Here is a 25,178-nt window from a genome sequence, read left to right as displayed (position 1 = left end):
TGATTATTTATATTTGTTAATGGTATTCATGTGTGTAAATTGCTAAACATTCTTGAAGCTAGAAACCACACTGATGCATCTTACCTTCTTTTCAATAGTTATGGTATTTTGCCAATTATAAGCACTCATGATACCTATTTAGATGAGGGAATAAATGAATCAATAATTAACAAAAATGGGAGCTGTTCTTCACAGATTGCAGAACATTCTTTTATTCAGATAAAAAGGCTTACTGGTCACTTGTGATGACCAGACCAATAAAATTCTCTTAAGTTAAAGCATTAACTATCTCATTTAAAGGGAAGAAAATATAGTAATCACATACTATGAATATAAAACAACCACAATACACAATACCATTATCTTCACTTTTTCTGTCCATGTCACTTAGGAAACAACCAATGTTTTCATGTAAGAGCACAGTGTCATGACACTGAGTTACAGCAGACAATGCCAATTGTGTAGCAAAAATCCTTTAAGAACATTAGCTAATGCAAATGCATAACACTTTTTATATTATAAAACTTGGGTGCTTATCTCCTTTTTTAATGTGAAAGCAATTACTCTGCTGTAGATGTGGGATAATTATTTTTTTAAATATTTCTTGCTCTTAAAACACAGTAGAGGCTTTGTGCCTTTGAAGCAGCATCTTTGAGTTCAGCTCATTTTCTGGAACTTTGCTGCATTTTAGAAGAAATTTTAAGACTTTGCTTTATGAAGGCAGATGCCTTTATTAATGCCTTTATTAGTGTTTAATTTTACTTGCTGAATCATGATTTCCTCCATGCTGAGTTTACTACTACCAGTGGTTTTGGAAAGAGGTGACCCTGAAGCTGAGAACATGTAATGACCTTGACAGTAGCTCTTCTGTCCTTGTGGACTGATGCTCTCATTCTCAGCCCACTCCTAGCTTCAGATCACATTTTTCACAATCACAAAGATGAATGTTTGAACATGCTTATTTCTTCCATTAGACCTTTTCTCTTTTCAGAGCAGAAATCATGGCTTACTATGTTCCCCACTTACTTTCTCTGTCAACACACTATTCAATCCTAGCTGTAAATCATCTCATTTTCTACTGAAATTTGCAGTTTGTGCTTCCTTCATGGAACTACTGCCTATTAATTATGGTATCTTTGCACATATATTTAATCTCCTTTGTAGTTTAAATTTCTTTGAGATGCAGTGTTTCTAAGTTACCTATATGTTCTTTACTAATTCTTCCTCACTATCTTGTACTGGAATGCTGAATAATGTTGGATGAATAAAGGATCTTATAATGCTGGTCATGCTTTTGTGGACCATTCCTACTTTTTCTCCTGCTCTGCTGCCTGCTGTTTGGCCATTTGCTGTAAATTAGTAGCTATTAAACTATGAGCATCAGAAATAAAAAATAAAATAAAATACAAAACAGTTATTCTGTAACTTATTAGTTTCTCCTTATTACTCTTTACACGTTACTAGGTAATAAAAATCTTGGCTACCCAATTTGTTCAACAATGAAGTGTGTTTTTTTTTTCACACAGCAACTTAACAAACTTTCACACAGCTAGTTTTCACAATAAAGCACTCTTATGAATGAAATAAAAAAGAATATAGGGAACCTTTCCCCATATAAAATAGAAAAAAAAATTCAATAATTTATGATCAACTGATTCATCAACTTCCTTAAAGTAGAGGATTTTTAGAATTTTCTCTTTTGGAGAGCAGCCATTCTGACTGGTGTGAGATGATACCACATTGTGGTTTTGGTTTGCATTTCTCTGGTGATTAGTGATGTGGAGCATCTTTTCATGTGCCTGTTGGCCATCTGTATTTCTTTGAAAAAAAGTCTGTTCAGGTCTTCTGACCATTTTTAAATTCAGTTATTTGTTTTTTTCATGGGTAGGGGTTAGGATAGGTGGGTAAGGCAGTAAGGAGGCATACAATTTCAATTATAATATAAATTAATCACAGGGATGAAAGTATAGCATAGAGAATATAGTCAACAATTCAACACTACTGTAATGTCTTTCTATGTTGACAGTAACTACATTTATTGAGATGAGCACTTAATAATGTATGTACCTGTTGAATCACTATGTTGCATACTTGAAGCCAATATAATATTGTATATCAACTATACTTAATGAAGAAAAGAATTAGAGTAAAAAAAGTAGAGGCCTTTCAAGAAAAGACATCTGAACTATATAACTGAAACATTACTTTTCATAAAGTTCATTCCTTTTATCATATTATTTTAAGTAAAAACAATCATGTTTCTTAAAGAGCTGTCATTCAACTATGCATCGGTCTGCCCCTGTTCTGGTCAAACCTAACATCCCTCTGAAGGTATGCTGCCTCTCAATATCCATAACATCAACTTTGCCTTTGCTACACTGTTACAACACCTGACATGAAGATATCATCTTGTAAAAGAAGTTAAAACTCTGTGAAAAAAAAAAAGCAAAACAAAAAACCTCTGGGTGAAGAGTTTTGTCTAAGTTTTGTAAAACAAGACATGCATATAGTCTGACTAATACAGTTGACAGACCACACTTCCTAATTGGATTGGCAAGTCATCAAATCACTGAGAATGAACTAAGATGAGCTTTTCTACATAGGCAGTGTAGTGGATATTAATAATATTAGTTAAAAATCCCAATAGGAAACAATGGCATGCTTAAAATAGGGTAATTTCAGAAGTGTTTCTTTTACAAAAGGGTCAGTTACACTGGGAGGGTGAGGTGTAGCATCAAAATGAGAGCTAGTACAAGAATTCAGAACTAGTAGTAGTGAGGTGGTAACCAGCCTTAGGCCCAAAGCCTAGAGAGAAGAGGAAGTAGTGGAATTTTGAAGGAGAGTGATACAGAGGAGGCTTCTTTCAGAAAAGCACTGAAAAAGAAAAAGCATTTTTTTTTAAAAGTGTACAACAAATATAAAAACCACAAAATGGTGATTCTTTCCTACTTCTAGATGTTAATATATCTTTATGCATTATGCTGTACTAAAAGACCAGGAAAAACAAGTAAAATTCTCTTTCTTTATTTCATTTTTCCTGGGAAGAACATTTACATTAAAAGCCCAAATGTTTCCAGAACTATATTCAAAGTCACAGTTACAAAGAGGTGAATTTCAAATCCAAGAAGGATTCAAGAATGACATATCTATGGCCCCAGATGTCAGTGAGACCAACAGGACCACCAGTCTTTCCTTTGGAACATAGAGCATTTCTCAAAGGAAAAACTGAAGCAGATTTGGGTACTATCATTACCCAGCAAATAATGACTTTGATGATGGAAATAAGCACTTGGAAAGCAACACATTAAAATTTGAGTAATTTATTAAAATTAATATTAAAATTATTAAGTATTATATAATTATATAATTAAATATTATAAATATTGTATTATATGTTATATATGAATATAAATGTATTATATAATTATATAATTAAATATTGCAAATATTAAAATATTTTAAAAATAATATTAAAAAATAATCTGATCACGGAAACACAGCAAACTCATGCCTCCAAATGATACTCCCATATGCAATAGATTGGAATGCTATTTCCTCTTTGCATGGCTGGCTACTTTGCAACATCAAATATTGGCTTAAATATTACTTTTTGTATCCTCCATAATCACTCCATCAGAAGAAAGCTCCTGTTTTTCAATCATGCACACACACACACATACACACACACATGCACACATACCACCTGTTCTACAATAGCATCATTTATTTTCCTTTATATCACTCTATTCCACTAAAAAATAATGTTATTTTCTTGCCTATATGTTTTTGCATATCTTTCCTACTGGACAATAAATTCCTTGGGTGCTTGAGTTAAATTTGTCTCATTTATCTGTATAAATTCCTAATCTAATGTACATCCAGTGCATTAGAAGTATCTTACAGATAAAAAATAGCAATTTTGACTTTTGAAAGAATAACAAATTGTTCTTGGTGATTCATAGTTTTCTGCCAGTTGTTCCACCCTCACCATATTTATACTTTAAGTCATTTCCAAGGAAAGAAAATGTAAGCTGGTGACTCATTCTGTACTTCTCTTGGAGCTCTGGCATGAATTTTGGATGATGAATGATGGTGTTTTGACAGCAAACATGCCCTGTTCCATTTTAATATACATAGTAAATAGGGGCTTAAAATTACCTCTTGAGAGGCAAGAATCAACATTGGAAGGATGACCAAAAGAAAGAAGTGCTTTGTGAACTTTGCGTATGTGTGTGTGTGTGTGTGTGTGTGTCATATATTTTTAAATCATATATGCATAGCATATATACATATCATATATAATATATAGTTTAATATACACACATGCATATATATGGGTGTGCATATATGTGTATATGTATATATTGTGTATATATATGTGTGTGCGTGTGTATAATGAGTTGAAGAAGAGATAAAACTCCTTTAAACAGGGCAAAGACACTTAGAAATTCAAAACAGAATAAAAAGATGAAACAGTTAATTCTGAACAAAAAAGTTTACTTACAAATATAGCAAACTATTAATAGAATTTGGAAGCAGTGAGAATGAGGCTGATGTCAGTTTCTTATTCTTTGACCAGTAACAGTGTGCCTTTTTTTTAATTCCCTAGTTACTGTCTATCACCTGAGTCCACTGCATCTTGCTAGGTTTCCATAATACAAATACCCACATAGTACCACTTCAAAGTATTCTATTTAGCTTTATATAAGTATTAATTCAGAAAACATTACTGAATATTCAAAGTCAGTCTACTCAAAAATATTCACAGCAATAGGATTGTTTCTGACTTTGATTTATATAACCCCCCCCCCAAATAATACATTCTTGGAAAACATATTTATTTATTACTTTGAATATCTCTCTCATATATAATAGACATTGTATTTTTTGTGTTTTAAATCTTTTAAGTTTGAAAATATAGCTTAAAAAATGAGCTTAGTCAATCTCACCATCATACTATATTAGTCTATCAAGGACCAAAAAGCAAACGTGTCATGAAATGAGGCATGGATTGCTAAGAAAACAGCATAATACCATGTATTACTAAAGAATAGTACTGGAAATTCAAAGAAACCAATAATCAAATTTTTAAAGTCAGTATTTCTCCATGTATAGTTGGAATGAAAATGTGCAGAGCATAGAAAGATAACCTTTTAAACAATCATGTCAGAAATAAACTCAAAATACCAGGGATGATGCATATCTCAAAGCATAAAGCTTTCCTTGAATTCATTTCTATATTCGACCTTCACATATATCACTCTTCTACAACACTATGCCTCTTCACAACTGAATTCCATTTAGTTATGACTCAGTGCCTTATTTACTTCACTGATTGTATTAAGCCCACACAAATCACCAGAAAGCTTTAATTTGGTCTCCACAGGCTTTCTATACTTCCCAGAAATGGTAACAAGGTATTTTAAATTCTCCCAACTCTAAGTACATATCTTGCAACATCACTAGTACTTGCCAAATAATTTACACCACAAATATAATTCTCATCTTTCCATGCTAACTAGCAGAACTAGCCCAGGAATATAGAAAATGCAGGGGTGTTCAATTTCTAAAATATTTTTACAAGTTCAGCATTCAGGATCTTGATAAGGAAAAACTCAGTTGGGCAAAAAATTGACTCTGACTAGGTAGACAATAACCCTAGTACTATAGGTGGCATCCATGGGAACCACAAATATATGTGGTAGAGGACGTCTGAGGTCAGGTGAGAGAGGGGTAGAAATTTACCGGTCATCACATGCAATTATGTTAAACCACCATGTACTCCACTATTATTAAGATGTATTTACATTAGTAGAGGAACCCACATGTATTATTATAACCTCATTAATCATCATACAATAATCACATATCATAGTAATCCCATGAAGTATATATTGATCTCCATTTTACGTATGAAGAAATTGAGGCTTAGAGACATTAGGTGTTTTCTCTCTCATAGATCAGAGATGGAGCAGAATTCATATAAAGGCAGATTTATCGAATTCCATGTCCCATGGACTTAACATCCATGTTTTCCTAAACAGGTTAAATGGCATCAAATTTAAGATTTATATACTAAATTAAATGTAGATACCCTGCGTGTATACAGTACAATACACTGAGAGTCAAGGATTAAAAGGGGGCTGAATGAGGAGTTATTAAAGAGCACTATAATTGGAGAGAAAAAGGAAGATAGTGCATACAGGTCAGGCACAACACGTGAAAATAAAGGACAAGCTAACCACATAAGACTACAGGCAGCCAGTGGAGAGCACAGAACTGTGAAGAGTAATTAACTGAATGTTTACAGGCACTCAAAAGCTACCCGCTGATGCATTTTCTTTATTTCCACATGATATGCAATTTCCTACTGTACGTTGATTTTGTGTGTGTTGCCTTTAAAAGCAAGTGTTAAATAATTCCTTTGAAAATTAGAAAATAATTTAACAAAATGTTTTACAAATACTGAAAGTTCAAGTATAAATAGTGTGATTCTCATAAAACTAACACTGGCCAAGGACATGCAAAAATAGGTGATGTTAAAATAAATAGATTATTTTTTGTTCTAAAATTAAGCAAGTAGACTGGATCATTTGAAACTTCATTATCAATAATATTGATCATAGTTTAGAAATTCTGAAGATAGGAAAGTCATTTTGGTTTGCCAACATAAGCTTAAACTATTTGTACAACTATACAATGAACACTCATAACAACTGTAGAGTGTAGGCAAGTGTGTTTTTTAATCTAATAAGCCATATATTCAGAGTTACTTTAAGACATACAGGTGATTCTTTTACCGAGCATCATAAAAGGCCAATTAAAAAATGAACTATGCTGCCATAATCATGCACTGTATCTACAGAGACAGAAAGAGTACTGAAGAAAATGGTGTGCTATTATTATGAGAAAAAATATTTGGTAGAAAGAAAGAACATTCAAGCAAAACCAAATAAATAAATCTTTACTTCCGTTAAACACAGCTTTCGCAGAAAGCTGCTAAAGATTCTTCTAAATAAAACAAGATACAGAGTAGCACATACTGCTAAAATATCTATTTCATGAGGTAACTTATACAACAGTACACAATTGTAGATAGTGAGGTAAAAGGCCTCGAAGCAGAAAGGCTATAAAATTGTGATGCAGAGATCTATAAACATCTGAATTTCAATCTATTCATAGCATTAGAGACCTGTTACTTTAAGAGTGTGGTATTGAATCAGATAAAGGAAATGTATAACAATACAAAAAAATACAATAAATCACAGGAGAAAAATCAAGCTATGCAACTTGTATCTTCATTAAAGATTATGTTAAAAATAAAGGAATGCATTTCTTTAAGAAATTCCCTCTTTTCTGAAAAGTAAATATCTTAAAAGCTATAATGCCTTGTTCCTTTTTAACATTAACACAATTAAATCCCCAGGTTATGGGTAAAGGGCAACAGCACAATGCCTTCATGCTCTAAAAATCCTCAACCCTCCTCAAGTATAAGTACATTTTTAAGCCTCCTGCAGACAGACACTGCAACCTCTATTTTGTTATCTTCTATTGTAGCTGGCCCAATCTTGGAACAGTATGAGGCATTTAATAAGTACTTGAATAGACTGATTCGAATAAGTACTCTTAAAATTAGATCCCAATATATTACTTTAATTCTTGATGTGTAATTCTTCATTGGAAAGGATTTGTGTGAGGTGTTTAAAAGAATGCATGCTGGTGTTGTTCCTAACAGATACAGGATTTGTTATACTTTACTACTACACTGATGATGGGTACTAAAGATCACATAGTAGGCAGATTCTGATTCCAGACCTTATAGGCTAGTTCTTAGAATGTGGCAGGTAGGAAGGAAAGTGACCAAGCTCTTGGCAAGGGATTGCTGGGGAAGTGAACGAGCTAAATACCCAACTCATGGAGGGAGGCTGATGTTTCAGACAGCCACTGACTGACATCCAGCATCCCTCGTGGTATCTGGGTGTTTGGAGATGGCTGGCCAGCTGCATCATTTATTCCTTCCACCCCTTCACATAACTGGGTACAAATTACACAGAGCATTGGGCCAAGACACTGGGATTCAAAGCATAACACTGCCTTGATGTGAGAAGGAAAGGAGGAATAACAAAGTGAATAAATGAATAATGAAAAAGTGAATAAAAGCATGAATGAAGAAATGAATGAGTGAGCAAAATTATACCTATATGATGCTCAGGCAGTGTTTCTTGGCCCCTGAAACCACCATGTTTAGTTTATTAACAGGCAATTCAAGAAATTAGGTGGAATTGGAACTATCAAAATTGGTCCAGGAAAACACAGGCTTATGAGGCATATGCACTGAAGTCCTGTGCTGGGAAAGCTGCAGAATCCAGTCTAAACATTTTGGAATTAGCATATTTTTATCACAGTAAAAATGTCCTGTTAAAGCAAAGAGGAATGTAAATCATGAAACTGAACCCTGGAATAAAGCATCAAATAGTGCAGCCACATAAATCATTTTTTTACATTTACATACTCTTTGAACAAGACAACTCAGATTTAGCCTATGGCAAAGAAATATTCACAAGAAATGGTGTATGTTTTGGAGAAGTGCATTTGCCTAGTTAAATTTCTTTATTCTTACTCTTTTTGGTTCTACTACTCTCTCATTACCCCTTTTACATATATTATGGATATGTCTTTTATATGTGCTATAAAGAAATGGGACTGATTTCTTAAACCATAAATGAAAGCAGTCTTAACTGTTTTACACTTAGAATAATTTTATTTTGGAAGATACATGAGGCAGATCCAACTGAAAGTGTCACTGTATTAAAAGTGAGATGTCTACTTTTTACAAGACTTTTGGGGAGCAATCAATTTTCAGGTTGTAGTATATGCAAAGGAGTAAGTTGAAGGTGAACCAGACTGCAATTGGAACATGAGCAATTTTAACCATGACTGCTTTTCATATTAAAAAAACAACTTTTGTAACTGTATTATTTATAATGGTTTGTGATATAGCAGAAAGAACAATAATTATGATAGTTACTCCTTTTTCTTAAAAATAGAACCATTGAGGACTCTACAGTATCATTCTGCCCTTACATTCTTCTCCCTATGCATGTCATTTTTAAGTGCTTAATAAGAATATCTCTAAATATTTTAAATGAGTCTTGACATTCAATATCAATGCACTGTGCCTTAGATCATTCCTGATACAACCAATATACACAAAAATTAACATGTGAATATATATTTCTGCATTCACTTACCAATGTGAACATTTTTACAAAATGCACTCTCTTTATTTTCCTCTGAGTTTGTTTTCTTGTAAATTCCCACCTTTCATGGGAGAGAGTGGTGTTGGTCTCAGCTAAGAGCCAACAATAGAAACAATTTCTATTGCTTTCAATAGAGACACCAGCGTCTTTCACACCAGATATGTGTGCATCTAAGTTATATCCAGTATATAGATGCCACAGAGGAAACAATTTATAAGACAGGAGTAAGGAGAGAAATCTAGCAGCACCTACTGTGGTCCAGGTCAACTGAATCTGCAAAAGGCCCTTTCTGGATTCTGGTGATAGTAATGAGTTCTTTGGGTTGCACTGAAAAGTTGAATGAGGTAGCAGAACAAAGGACAAATACTACATAACCTTTTAATTTGTTTTGACATAAGTCACATGAAAATCAGGAGGAAATTTCAGTGATGTGAAGTCTTCTCCAAAGAGAAAGGAAATAATTATCACTCTTACAATCCTATAAAATTCTCAATCTGGAAATGTGTTCTAGAGTTGTGAAATATCTCATCTATCAAGCGAAAACTGACCTTAAAAATATGTCATTTACGCTCTGATTTCTTCATTATTTATAGGATAGGAAAACCAGGGGTGAAAGAACAAGAATGATTTATATAATGCACTGCTGTTGATCAACTAAATTGGAATTTTTCTATTATTCCATGCCATCTAAAACCCATGAACATAAATAGTACATATCAAACACATAAATCTGCTATCAAATTTTACTCCCCACAGTACTTACTGGAGTTCTTGTCTACATTGTGTGCCCTCTTTCATGTATATATATGGTTAGCTGATGTAGCAAGTAAATAATGGACCAGAAGTCTAAAGGTCTTGGTTTAGTTCCTTTTTTCTGCTACATGCCTAGAGTGTGCAGGACAGTTAGTTAGGCACTCAGATCTCAAACAGTCCATCTACTTAGTAAAAACATTCAATTAGATATATGCAATTTTCTATGTTGCGAATTCTATAGTTTTCAGAGAACAGCCCATATGATTTTTCCCTTTTGTATTTCTCCTTAAGGGAGAAAGCTTCATATCAGCTACCAAAATAGCCTACCAAAAAAAAAGCTAAAAATATCTCATGAGTTAAGGTATGAAAAATTATTTGCCTTTAGTTAACATCCCATGACTCAACATACAAAAGATGAACAGTAGCTTTTCATCAAACATATTCAATAGAAAGAAAGGAAAATAACTATGATGGGTGGTGGTTATTTCTAGATTACAATTGTGGAAAGAAGTTTTTTGTTTTTTTTTTACTGTTCACTTATCTAAAAGTGCTGAGACTGATATTGCAGGATAATGATAAAGGTGATCAAATACAGTTATTGATCTCCCGAGAAGGGACTATTGATCCTATGTTAAAACAATGATATCTTCTTCTAGCAACTTACCTTAAAAATTGTTATTGTTGTATTATTAAAAATAATTATTGTAAAATTTTATTGTAAACAAAGCTACAAAGAAGCATTTGAGTAGTACCAATATTTTGTATTATTATTTATAGGTTACATAGGCTGCTTCTTTATTTCAACTCTCTCTCTTACTAAGTGCGGACAGTAGAATGATAATGTAAACTAAAATTTACATTTCTAAATGTGACTGGTTGGAGAGCATTCTAACAATAAAATAGAGGATTTCACATTATTAGATTTCTTATCTACCTAATGACTAAACCCTATTATCCTTCATTATTATCACTAAGTATCTATACATATGATGCAGATATTTGTTCCAGGATAAGACTTTCAGATTCAAATAAACAAAATAAAACAGACAGAGAGAAAACTCAAAACCAAGAATTTTTTAGAAGTTTCTCAGAAGTGCTAATGTACTATCAGTAATAATTATACCATTAAACCTTTAGTCCTGTTTAGAATGTAAAAAACAAACAAGCTGATTTAAAACCCTCTGCTTTTGTAAATTATAATGATATTACAGCAAACATGGATCCTAGAAAAAGTGGCCAACTTTGATGATGCATAGAGGTTTTCTCCTAAACTATTTCCTCAAAAGATTTAAGAAAATCCTCCAGGAGTATTTCTTGTTCTCCTTCTGTTGAATAGTTTCCCCTTATTTTTTCAAACCACTCAATTACAAAAAAGATCTAGAAAAAATTATTTTTATTTCTAAAATTAGCCAAGATGTATCATGATATTGGATGGGGAAACAGATTGGTTCCAGAGCTTCCTAGAACTTATTTCAGGTTCATTACCCAGAGCAGACATTCAAATAACTGGTCTAGAATATCCTGTAAGTATCAGAATTTATCAATCTCACAAGCTCTTTCTTCTTTCTTGACAAATATCTAGTAGTCTCTATCTCAGAAACTTAAAATTTATTCCCTCTCTCAATTTGCTTTCAGTGCCATAAATTCTTTCAAGCCACAATAGTTCTTTTGAGAGATGTTTTTGCCTCCAGAATTTAGCTGCCAGCAGAAAGGTTACCCAAAACAATATGTAAACAGATTAATCTGGTAATTTAAATATTGTCTTTGCTTTTCAAATTGTTGTACAAGAGTGAGGGACATATTTATTCAGACTTTTTAATTCCCTTCTAACTATTGTGTTGTCTTCATTTCTTTATCTTCACTTTTTCAGTCAAAGTGGATTTTTCAAAGGTATGGATATCTTAGCATGCTTTTGAAGTTATTAATTATTACTGTGTAGTAAATCAGAAGAATTGTTACAAAAATAAATCAGTTCTCATTTTTTTCTTGCTCTGATTCCAGTCATTAAAACTGAGAGTTGAGAAAGACATACATATAGATTTCTTTAACGTGAATAACATATTCTTTCTAGTGCATATATTTTTTAACATTATTGGGTAATTTCCTTAAATTCTACTTTATTATTTTGCAGACTGCCTCATGAATTTGAATAATAATTTAGAAAGATATTTAATATTGCTACAATTTATCAACATATCCATTATTTAAACCCCCAAATATCCATGACAATTCTCACTTAAAAATGTAAGTAACTGGGTAATTATATTAATCTGACTATTTAAACTGCTCTTTACTTATTAAAAATTAAAATACCATCATATCATTATAAACAGCCTATTCTTTGCAAACCTAGTTTTTGCTTAAAACACTTCTATTCTTTTCATTAAAATAATATTTTTTACTTCATCAGATTAATTTAAAAGGAAAATGCTTTAGACTGATAATCATTCTACCCATTCTCTTAGTGACAGAAGTAAACATAAATTTGTTTCAACAGTAACCAATGTTACTGTTCAAAAACATATTCCAATAAAGTTAACCTGTATAAATGCAAATACAACATTGGATGAAAAGGACACTTTTAAAATAAAATTTATGTTTATTTTCCTTACCCATTCAGAATCTATCCTGAAAAAGTTCCCTGACAAACTTTACGACATTTAATATCTTGTCCATCTTTTCTTCTGACAAATTCTCCTTAAATTTTTTAATGAAACAAAAGTTTCATTTGACTAAATTAATTTTGTATCAGTATCTTTAGTCTAAACATATCACAATAAAATATAGATTAGCAGCAAATAGTTGCATTAAAATAAGTGCTTTGCCAATCAAAAGCCTAGACATTTTATCAGAATAGTACCATCAAAAACAGAACTCTGTCAGTTTAAGGTCTTCCAATAAAAATCATTATTCATACAAATTATCCTTCCAGGATAATAAAAATAATTTGTATTTGTATGACTTTGTATCTATAAAAAAATTTTGATTTTTTCAAGTACACAGGCAAGTGCTTTAATATTTGGGATATTGTAGAGAGTAAAAAATTTATAGCCAAGGTGAGTATGTTAATGCCCCATTGCAAAATCTTTGATGTGAATGTAGTATCTAAAAGTTTTCCTTCCAGCAACACATTTGTCATGGATATACCTGAAATGTCATCACAAGTTTTAACAATACTCAAGGTGGCAGTTATACCAAAGAAGTCAAAAGTACAAGATAGTATTTTTAAGGGTTGTTTCCTATACACTAAAGTCATAAAATGTTATAAAGCTTTTATGATAACTATATCCACTTTTAACTATACTTCAATTAAAACAATCACTTTCCATACCCTGCACTTTCAGAAGTGAAATACAGGATTAACCTCCACAGAACAAATTTGAAGAAAAGCAACGCACAAAGATGATGTCCCTGTGTAATGGCCTTCTAAAAATCTAATTACATTGTGATTTGAGTTAAGTCAGAAAACAAACAAAATAAAAAGCGTACTGCTGACAACCTTACCTTCTTGAACTGCTTGAAAAGGGTTGTTACCATCAACAAATGTCACTGAAAATGTGATTTTCTCAGTCTGTAAAATCTCCTCGTTCTGGTTGAGGTCACCAACTGCTGTGCGAAACACCTCATCATCCTTTTTGGCAGACTCATCAAAAATTGCTCCTAGAAAGAAGTGAGTGTTGCCATTAAAACAATAACATAAATAATTCTGCCATGCCCTCTGGAAATACGCCAAAGAGACTTATGTATTTGAAAAACTTATGCTTCACTTGAAGCATGCACTTTATTTATTACTGAAACACATTGTACTGGGAGCAGTGTGATAACTAAGCAGAACTGTAGTTGCTTTTTTTCAAATGGAAATGATAAATAGTGTATTAAAGTGTTATTTCAGGAAGCACATTAGAGAGACAATATGGTAAGTACTAAAAGCTTTTGCAGGACAAAGTAGCTAATATACTGTCTGTCTTACACCATGAGATCTTTAGGAATTCAGGGCTTGAAGAATTTTTTCAAATAATAGGAGATGAAAGCAGGAAACTTTGTGAACTGGGAAACTCTTTGAGAGCACATTCATATGAGTCCATAGGGAAAATACTTCTGTTATGATTTTAATTCATTTTCATTTTTCTTTTATTTCCTTCTCCTTTTTTTTAAACAAGGGTTTCAGTATCTTTCACAGTAATAAATTCAGTAATATTTATGGAAAATTTAGATACATAAATCCCAATACAAATCTCCAGGTGGAGATAATTGTGAAATATATCCTGAGTACTGTAAGTCTTAGTGGATAATTATGGTACTTTTTGAAAGGAAAGGAGCGACACACCGCAGCAATTCACCGGAGAATTCCGCTTTATTAGGGAAAGGTGCTGGGTTATATAGGAAGGGGCATGAGCTGATTTGAGGTGTCACTTCTATGGGGTTGGTGGCTATTGGATAGGTGCTGGGATTGGGAGGGGGGCAAAGGGTGATTGGGCTTCAGGTGGAGCTGGCAGGAACCGAGGACACGGAAGAGAAGCAGGAAGTTCGCCATCTTATGGGTGGGGGCCCTTCATTCCCCCCTTTCTCCTCTATGGGGTTGTGGACGTTGCTTTGTCTCTGACTGCTTCCTGCTGAACGGGGGCGGAGAAGGGAGTGAGGGCTTGAGGACTGGGAGGAAAGGGTTGATAGGACTCCCCACAGTAAGGATGAGTAGATGTGGACTTCTTCAGGTTGGAAATCAATGAAGGTTCCCTGTAACCATAGGTCGAGGACTTGTTGATTCCAATGAATCCAGGAGGATACAGGTGCCAGAAGCCAGGCGTCTGTGGCCATTGTTTCCAGGAACAGTTTCCAGTGGAGAGAGGGGTCCATCTCAGCGTATGGTGAGGAGGTTACGTGAGGGTGAGGGATCTTCTGTGGCTAAAAGCTGGTAGTTCCTGAGTAAAATCTGGTTGAAAGTTTGATTAGAGATTTTAATGACTTGGGATTTGATAAGCTTTACAAGGCAAGAAGACACAGGCGAGAAGAATGATTATTATAGGGCCTGCAATGGGCCACAGCCAGGTGAGGAAGGGGTTTGTTAGTATTGAAGAGAATGGGTTGGAATTGGAAGCAGAGTGGAGGCTGCAGGCAAGGTCAGTGAGTTTGGTAATGTCAGTTTCTACAATGCCAGATTCGTTGATGTAATAGGAGCACTCTTATCGAAGGAAGACGCAGGTGACGCCCTTTTCGGCTGTAAGCAGATCTAAGGCCCGCCAGTTTTGAAGGGTGACCTAAGCTAGTGAAGTGACCTGTCTTTGGAGAGAGGCCAGGGAATCGGCAGTGGATGTCAGGGCTTCCTCAAGTTTGGCTTTGAGATCTCTAATTGCCCATAGAGAGTGACCCAAGGCTCCTCCCGAAAACCCTGCCCCAATGGCTGAGGTGGTCAAAGAGATACCGACCATGATGGGAAGGAAAGCAGCCCTTTTTGTGCGCGAGGGCAAGGGAGGTTGGAGCTCAAGAAATTCTGCCATGCTGTAAAGTGTAAGCTGTGGGATTAGGGTGACGAGAATGCAGGGTATATTGGAGTTAGGAGGAGTGAGTTGAAAAGACTGCCATTACACCAAAAGAAGTGACCTGGTTGCGTAAAAGTCTTAGAGCCGGAGGTAGGGGTGTAGATAGAGAGACAGTGAAGTGTGCTGGAGGGGGGAGGGGTTGGGCCTACACAGTGGTGGATGGTGAGACTGTTTACGTATTCTGGTTCCCATAGGGGTATGTCTGCCAGGGGACGGAAGGGTTGTCCTTCTGCATGGAAGGAGTAGTTGGAAATATTAAGGGGCACGGCGGCCAGCAGTGGGCGCTGTAGTGATGCACACAAGAAACAATTGGCAGTGTTGAGGGTGTGGTTGAGAAAGATGGTGGTGTCTTGAATGAGCTGTAACCAAGAGTAGGAGAGATTAGAAGAGGGGTAGGGATAAGAAGATGAAGAAGCGCCGTCAAGAGTTTGGACAATGACTTTTTCGGAATGTCCGATATCTGATGCAACTTGAGAGATCTGGGAATGAGAGGGAACATACTCTCGAGAGATATGAAGGGTACCGTGGGGGGTCAAGGACCCCCCATAGTAAACTGAAGCTGTGACTCCAGTGGCCCATCGAGAGTTCCAGGGATCTGGGATTGATAAGGAGAATGAGCTGTTGGGATATGTTATGAAACGGTTGGAGGAGTAATACTATGGGTACCGGGAGTTACCCATGTAGTGAATGGTGTAAGACCTGTAGGGACATCCCCCGTAGGTGTCTGGCCATCGCCTGCAATAGGCTTGTTTTTGGTCATAGAGGAAGCAGAGGTAGGGAGAATAAAGGTATCTGCTAGTGAACACTTCGGTGGAGGGAGGAAAGTGGAGGTTTAAAGGCTCGGAGCAGCCTTTCAGAGGGCAGTCTGATGTGGCAATGAGGGTATTAACTTTTGTTTGATGCTGTGTGTAAGTCTGTCTGACTTTGAATCGCCATACAAAGGAGGCTGGGGTGGCAGGGAAGACAATAGGAATAAGGGAAAAAAGCGAGAGAGCAGTAAAGGAGGAAAAAGTCATGATTCGGGTATGGATGGCAAAGGGGTGAACAGGAGATGCAGAGTTTCAAGGGAGCAGAGGGATGAGGTGTGGTAGAGTAGACAGCGTCATGGGCTGTATCCGAAGGACTCTGGATTGTGACTGATGGGTCTTGGGTGTCCAGAGAAGGTGGGTCTTGAGTGTTTGGTTTCAACCTGGAGATATGAATCCAAGGGGTAACAGAGTTATCAGGTAGTAAGAGCTTGGCGGCCGAGGGGGTGCAGAGAATAACTGGGTGTGGACCTTCCCATTTTGGGGTGACAGAGGGCCGATCCTCTGGCAGCTTATAAAACACTAGTTGGCCGGGCTGTAAGACAGGAGGATTTTGGGAGGCGGATGGATCAGGAAGGAGCCAATCCTGATATTTCCACAATTCGGTGCGGAGGAGAGAGAGTAGCGGAAGGGCCATATTGGGAGGAATCAGTCCTTTGTGGGAAGGGAGCCCTGGGGGTAGAATTGGGCGGCCGTACATGATCTCAGAGGGTGACAAGAAGGAAGGTTTCTATGGGAGGGCCCGAATGAGGAGTTGAGCTAAGAGAAGTAAGAGAACCCAGTCAAGTAGTTCTAGAGATAGTTTGGTCAGGATGTCTTTAAGAGTCCTATTGGCTCTTTCTACTTTTCCCAAAGCCTGTGGTCGATAAGAACAGTGTAGATGCCAGGGGAGTGAGAGTGACTTGGAGAGGTTCTGAATGATTTGGGCAGTGAACTCAGGGCTGTTATCTGATTGGAGGGAAGTGGGCATCCCGAACCTAGGAAAGATCTGGGTGAGGAGGATAGAGGCAACTGTGGACGCTCGTTTGTTAGTGGTGGAGAAAGCCTCGACCCATCCTGAAAATATATCTACTAACACGAGTAGGTATCTGGTACGCTGTACAGGGGGCATGTTAGTGAAGTCTATTTGCCAATCTGCGGCGGGGACATTACCCCTTGCTTGATGAGCCAGGAAGGGTCGGGACTTGAGGGGGGTATTAGGGTTAGTGCGTTGGCAAATGGTGCACCTGCGGGTGATTTGGTCAAGTAGGGTTTTGTCTTCAGGAGAGAGAGAAAAAAAGGATTGTACAAAATGGATTAAGGATTGGGGGCTAGGATGGAACAGATCGTGTAAGAGGCGGAAGACAGACTCTCTGTCCTGGGAACAGAGGGTGTCTTGTGATAAGGCTAAAACCGCAGGGGCAGACGGATCGCTGTCTGGTGCTTCTTCTGATAGGGCAATCGACCGGGCTACTCTGTCAGCTTTATTGTTACCTCTTGTAATGGGGGAGTCGTCCTTTTGATGTGATTTGCAGTGGACTATGCCCAGTTGGTGTGGGAGTTGTGAAGCCTCTATAAGTTTAATAATTAAGGCTGAATTAGTGATGGAATTTCCTTTTGTGGTGAGGGGGCCTCGTTCTTTCCATACTGCCGCGTGAGATAAGAGAATGTGGAATACGTATTTGGAGTCAGTGTACAGTGTGAGAGACGTGTCCCGGGCCAGAGTGCAAGCTCTGGTGGCTGCAATGAGTTCGGCCTGTTGATTGGTTGTACCGGGGGGTACGGCTTGTGCCTCAATGATGTCTTCGAGGGAGACTACTGCGTATCCTGCATAATGGGTGCCCTCATGTTTAAAGGAGGACCCATCAGTAAACCAGATGAGGTCAGAGTGTGAGAGGGCTCCTTCGGAGATCGTGGAGCGGCACGGAAGGAAGTTGTGAAGGGCTTCCAGGAAATCATGTGAGGGAGTATGAGGAGAGTAGGACAGAGGAAGAAGAGTGGCCGGATTCAGGGGCTGGCAGGGGAGGAAAGAAATGTCTGGATTTTGGAGGAAAGAGGACAGTAAGGTCAGGAGTCTGGAGGGAGGGAGACTCTATAAACTTTTGTAGGTTAAGAGATCCTTTAGGTGATGTGGGGACAGAATGGTAAGGGGCGCCCCGAATGTCAGTTTATGAGCTTCCTTCTGCAAGAGCTGTCCAGCGGCTAATGCCCGTAGGCAGGGCGCCCATCCCCGAACTGTGGGGTCTAATTGCTTGGAAAGATAAGCTACTGGGACAAAAGATGGGCCATAATATTGGCCTAGGACTCCTAGAGCTTGACTGGACCTCTCATGAATGTATAATGAGAAGGGCTTTGATAAATCAGGAAGATGGAGAGCTGGGGCTTCCACAAGGGCTTGACGGAGCTTAATGACGGAGTGTCGAGGTGAGGAGGATAATGGTTCTTCAGGGGGGCCCTTGCTGAGGTCGTATAGGGGTCTTGCCAACAGGGAGAAGTTAGGGATCCATGCTCTAAAATACCCAGCCAGGCCTAGAAAGGAAAGGATTTCTGTCTTGGTTTTGGGAACGGGCAGGTCAGAGAGGAGCCGTTTTCTGTCTAAGGTAATGGACTTTTTTTGTTGAGATAGAAGGAATCCGAGGTAAGTGACAGAAGGGGAAGAGATTTGAGCTTTGACGGGGGATACCCGGTAACCTCTGGAAGCTAGAAGGTTCAGTAGGGAGGCAGTGTCAAGTTGAGACTGTTCCCACGAGGGACTGCAGAGTAGAAGATCATCCACTTATTGTAATAAGGTGGACTTGGAGTGATCATGATGAAACTGTTTGAGGTCCTGAGCTAGGACCCGTCCAAAAATATGGGAACTAGCTCGGAAGCCTTGTGGCAAAACTGTCCAAGTGAGTTGTTCAGAATGTCTTGTGTATGGGTCCTTCCAGGTGAAGGTGAAAAAATCTTGGGAGGAGGGGTCCAGAGGGATAGAAAAAAATGCGTCCTTGAGATCTAGGACTGAGAAGTGGGAGGCCGAGGCAGGGATCTGCGATAAAAGGGTGTATGGATTTGGGACTAAGGGATGGATAGGGACGATGACCATGTTGATGAGGCGAAAGTCTTGGATGAGGCGGAAAGATCTGTTGGTTTTTTTAACAGCTAATATGGGGGTATTAAATGGGGAGTGAGTGGGTCTGTGGTAATTTTTGTTTAAAATATCTTGAATGATGGGTTGAAGGCCTATGAGGGCTGAAGTGGTTAGGGGGTATTGGGCCTGACAGATATACGGAGAGGGGTCACGTAATTTGATAGAGGCAGGAGGACATAGAGCCACGGAGGGGCTTGTAATGTCCCAAACTTTGGGATTTACACGGTGTATGAGGGCAGAACTGGAGCTTTCATTGGGTAGAGGGGGGTCGTCGGCTATGAGGGCCGTCAGCAAGGGAGTACTGGTGGCTGTGGGAGTGGATATAGTTATGGAAACATGGAGGAGAGAAAGGATGTCCCGTTCTAGTAAGGGGATGGGACACTGGGGCATAACCAGGAAGGAGTGGGAGAAAGGTATGGTATTGTCCTGGATTGTGCATAAAAGGAGGGGAGGGTTTAATGGGAAAATCTGTTTACCTCCTACCCCGACTTTAGGAGTAATGGCAGACATGGTAGGGCCCCGTATTCTCACAAGACTGAGAAGGTGGCTCCTGTATCTAGGAGGAAGGAGATGGGGCGACCGTCTACTATTAAAGTAACCCTGGGCTCCTGTTTGGTGATGGAAATGGTCGGATGAGAAGCCCCCGGGCCCCATCAATCTTCTTCTGCCAGCCCCACTATGGAGGGCTTAGGATGGGGGTTGTTAGTCCAGCCTCCCCTTCGGGTGGCTGGGCAATCAGACCCCCAGTGGCCCTTTTTGTGGCATCTTTGGCATGGGGTGGTAGGAGATCTGGGGGAGGGGCACACCCTTGACCAATGTCCTTCTTTTCTGCACTTGAAAAAAGCTCCTGGGGGGGGGCTTGTTTGTAGAGGGGTTCCCGGGTTGTGGTTTTATCAGCTGGGCCAACATTTGGAAATTGGCCTGATCAGCCTTTTGTTTACGGCGTTCTTTCTCCTCCTCCCGGTTATGAAAGACTTTAAAGGCCACTGTTAGAATCTCAGTCTGTGGGGTAGCAGAGCCCTGTTCTAACTTTTTGAGTTTAGCTTTAATGTCGGGGTAGCTTTGAGCTAGGAATTATGTCATAAGGACATGTCTTCCGTCAGGCGTTTCCGGGTCTAGGCTGGTATACTATAATATAGCTTGAGTGACTCTGTCTAAGAACTCAGCGGGAGCTTCCTCCCTCCTTTGAATTATGTCTTGGAGCTTTTAAAAATTGACTACTTTATGAGCTGCCTTTTTCAGACCTGCTATTAAGAGCGGAGACCCACGGCAGTGTTATAATCCGAGTGTGGGTCTTGTTCGGGGACAGTGGTGGGGCCAGGGGGATAGGTGGGGTCATTCCTGTGGGTTTTGGTAGCGTGTGTTTGGGAGAAGTCCCAAACTCGTCTACGCTCTTCAGGAAGGAGGGTATTGGCCAGGAGCATGAAAGTGTCATGATGTGTGAGGCTGTATGACTGGAGGGTCCATTGAAACTCCCTGATATATGTCGTGGGATCCGTGGAAAAGGAACCTAGGCATTTCTCAAGTTGGGCTAAATCTCCTAAGGAGAAAGGGACGTGAACGCGCACGATGCCTTCAGATCCTGCTACCTCCCAGAGGGGGAGCAATAATTTTGGAAGGCCCTCGGGACCGAGTCTGAGGGGGACTGAAGGGTTCTGGCTCAGTCTGTGGGGGAGAAACAGGTGATGGGGGCAAAGACGGAGGAGGCTCCTGGGACTTAGTTAGAGGGGGGCTGAAAGGCTCAGGCTTGATCTGCAGGGGGGGTGAGGTCGGGGAGGAGATGGTGGAGGAGGAAGGGGGAGGGGCTGTTGTAGGAGAGGAGGGGGAAGGGAGTGAACGGGAGGCTTCTGCAGGGGTGGAGGTGGTGGAGGAAGGGGGAGGGACTGTAGGGGGAAGCCCATATGGCGGAGGTTCGTTGGCTGGGTCAAAGGTAATCGAAGAGGGACTGGGAGTGTGTGGAGGGGAAGGAGACGGCTTGCAGGCTAGGAGAACTTGGGGCGGGGAACAGGTGGTGCAGAGGCTGGGATTTTGAGCTAGGAGGCAAAAAGCTTCGATATATGGAATCTCCTTCCATTTTTTCAGGCGCTGGCAGTAGTTAAAAAGATCACGAGTGATGTTAGGATCAAGAGTTCCCCCTGCGGGCCATTGGTTGTTATTGTCTAGGGGGTATGTCGGCCAATCTTGGGAGCAGTATTTATGGAGAAGTTTTCGTTTTACATCAGGTGTCAGGGAGAGGGTAGTTAGATGCTTGAGCAGGCATTCAAGAGGTGAACTTTCAGTGAGGGATGAGGAGGCTCCCATGGCTAAAGGACAGAGAAGGAGACAAACAGGGGAAGACGAACGGAGATCCTCGGACTGGGAACAGACCGCAAGGAGACAAAGGGCGTCCCCGATGATCCTTGGTGGTCTGCGGAAACTCGTATATGAGTGGGTTTCTTAGGAAGTGTGGGTCGTCACCCAGACTTCTCTAAGAAGGCAGAGTGCCAGAGTCACAAGGAACCTAGTACTAGGAATTTTCGGCGGAAGGAATGGAATTTTCAGCGGAAGGAACGGAAGGAGGAGGGGGGAGAAGGGAGCGTTCTCATCCGCAAAGGAGTCACCTCGTTTATGGCTGTCGGAGGAGGGGCCTGAGGGTCCGCCACAGCCGTGAAGGCCTGAGGCGGGGAGAGTTCCCCCCTCATCCCCGAGTGTCAGGGCCTTGCCGGACGATCACAGTCAATGGCGCTGCGATAGCTTGGGGAAGAGTGGCCCACTCCAGGGGAAAACTTACCCAAAGGCCAGAGAGGAGTGGTGACTGTGATGAGCCAGCACCAGAAAAAGAGGACGAGGGCAAGCTGCTGCTGGTGTTGGGGGGAAGACGGGGCTCAGTTGGGGTGTCCCGTCTCCCGGGTTTCGGCACCAATGAAAGGAAAGGAGTGACACACAGCAGCAATTCACCAGAGAATTCCGCTTTATTAGGGAAAGGTGCTGGGTTATATAGGAAGGGGCATGGGGTGATTGTGGTGTCACTTCTATGGGGCTGGTGGCTATTGGCTGGGTGCTGGGTTTGGGAGGGGGGCGAGGGGTGATTGGGCTTCAGGTGGCGCCGGCGGGAACCAAGGACCTGGAAGAGAAGCAGGAAGTTTGCCATCTTATGGGTGGGGGCCCTTCACTTTTCATTCATATATAGCATCAGTAGTGATAATGAGAGTTGTGACTAACTTTTATTGAGTATTTGTCAGCAGTGTATTTGTTAAACATACCAGTTCTAAAAGCAAACTGATTTCAAATTATGACTCTGCCACTCATGAAGTATATGACCTTGGGCAAGGGATTCAAATTCTAAAGCCCACACTCATCATCAGTAAAAATCTAATAATAAATCTATCTGTAAGGGTTATTAACTATATTAAATAGGATTATCTATGCAAAATATAAGTAAACAGTTATAACTGAATAGCAAGTTTTCAATAAATGCTAGTGTTTTGCTTTCAAATACTATAATTCAAGCAGTGCTTACCATTTTCTATTATGCTTTTCTATATTACAGTATCTAATTTAATCCTTAAAATAGTTATGTGCTATGTATACAACATACACACAGTTATGAAGACTAAGGAATATACCTAAAGTCCCATAACAAGGTCCAGAGCCATTGCCTTCTTGAAACCAACATCCTTGCTCTAAATCATTATGGGATACTGCCTCCCAAGATTATATGCATAAGAAATAAAATTATTTTTATAAGGATCCTGACTTTATTGCAGATCTATGAGATTCCTTCCCATCTGGCCATGAATGTTTTATTTGTATTTATTCTGACCCTTCTAATTCTAAAAAGGCACACATTTTTCATTTACTTTTTAATTATAAAAATTGGGACCAATGTAATTTTGTCTTTTCAAATAAACTAAATTAAATTCCTACTGATCAAAAAAAAAAAGATATACACCACAGGGTCAATAACATGATAAACGAATGACTATATATACATATATTCACATACATATTCACTGTAGGGTGTGAATATAAAAATAAAATGTGTATATGAAAATGTTTTTTTCATATATAAATACAATATGGGTACTGTAAATACATATATAAAGATATAAACACAGACTACTACCTATATACACAAATATACATATATTTCCATATGCACATATGTACATATAGAAACAGACACACTTTATATCTAACAGTTTTATTGATTTTATACATCTGTGACTGAAGCCCTAAGACTCCTAGTGAAAGACAGATCATGTGTTGAACATAAATATTAGAGTCAAAGCAAGGGTAAAACTGTATCGATTTCTGGTTACTTTTGATCTCTTCACCTAAGTGGCCGCACCATGGGAAGGTGATGATCAATTTTTGCTAGAGAAGGCAGAGTGTCTAGTAGGCTTACTGTTTGAACCAGGCTTTCTCTTATCACCACTTATTTATATTTGCATGGATAGTACTGACTACTTTAGCCAGCTTCTTTGAGCCCTTGCTTTCCATTTCTGAAAATACATCCTGATGGCTAAGAGCATGAAGGATGAAGATTTTTTTAAAAGATATATAAATTAAGTACTCCCTAATTATGTTATTATGTAGTTATTAGCAAGAATATTTATATTTTATTAATATAATAAAATGTATATGAGTTATTAGTTTTTGACCTATAATTTCTGAATCAGATAGAAATCTACTTTAGAAACTAAGCTTTTGTGAAAATATTTAGTCAATAAATGTTAGATTTATCTTGCTAATTTTATGCTACATTCATGAAGACACACTTTACTTTGTAATAATTCTTATGAGAATCTGGATGAATCATTACTCTGAAATTTAATATTATCATATTCAGATGCACATTTCTTTAGCAGTTTGTTAGGAAGTGTGATATAAATGTGCTATAATTAGAAGTGAAATAACCAATTCATTTTAAAGCAGACCATTGAAATGTCTATTTACAAAGAAGTGATATATATGTATATAGAGATGTTTCAGCTTGTCATGGATTCTAAATTGGTCTTTAAAAAAAAAAGATTTTTTAATCAACCTTGTTTTATGGCAGGTGATGTTATTGACTTCTGCTGAGCATTGCTAATACATTTTTAATGGAAGCATTTTACTATTACCTGACAGAACATTTAAAATTGCTTTAAACATTAAACCTGGCTTAATGAATGGCAGAAACCTGCAGAAATGATTGCATATTAGTCAATTCTATCCTGAATTAATATATAATGAAAGGAAATGCACAAAAGAAGCAGTTTGTCTTTCTGCAAATAGCAAGGAAGTACACAGAAGAAATAGTTCATCTCCTGCACATAGCATTACCAAAGCATAGGAAATACCAGACAATATTTCAAATCCAGTTATCTTTTCACTTTTTTCTTCAGCTTTCAAATCTCATCTTAAAAATTTGGCTTTTTACTGAAAGAATAGATGCAGCATTTGGTATTGAACTCAAGTACTCTGAAAACAACCTGATGAGTCCCACGTGGAAAATCTCAGGAAAGAACATTCTTTCTTATTTCTTGCACTCCCAATAGTATAGCAGTGCCATCTCTTCATCTTTTTTATTGACACACATATTACCAATCCAATCCAGAATCAGACATCCTAGATTTACTTTTCTTAAACTACATGAAATTTCTCAAATGCAACCCTCATAACTATTTAGTTAATTTAACATGATGACAAAGCATCTAGTTCTTTCCCAGATATTTTTATTGGCATGGTT

At 38.4% G+C, this 25,178-nt stretch overlaps 1 protein-coding gene across 1 annotated transcript in view; it reads right to left on the bottom strand.

Annotated features, from left to right (window-relative positions):
* Nucleotides 1–25,178, bottom strand: part of GRID2 (glutamate ionotropic receptor delta type subunit 2) — a 1,430,685-nt gene that overhangs the window by 1,123,166 nt on the left and 282,341 nt on the right. Inside the window, exon 2 of the mRNA XM_057502448.1 lies at nt 13,518–13,673. Coding sequence (XP_057358431.1) covers nt 13,518–13,673 — 156 coding nt within the window. The remainder of the gene's footprint in view (nt 1–13,517; nt 13,674–25,178) is intronic.

Source organism: Manis pentadactyla, chromosome 5, assembly GCF_030020395.1.
Source record: "Manis pentadactyla isolate mManPen7 chromosome 5, mManPen7.hap1, whole genome shotgun sequence".
NCBI classification, from domain to species: domain Eukaryota; kingdom Metazoa; phylum Chordata; class Mammalia; order Pholidota; family Manidae; genus Manis; species Manis pentadactyla.
Note: the sequence above shows the minus strand (reverse complement) of the source record. Positions and strands in the feature narration are given on the sequence as shown.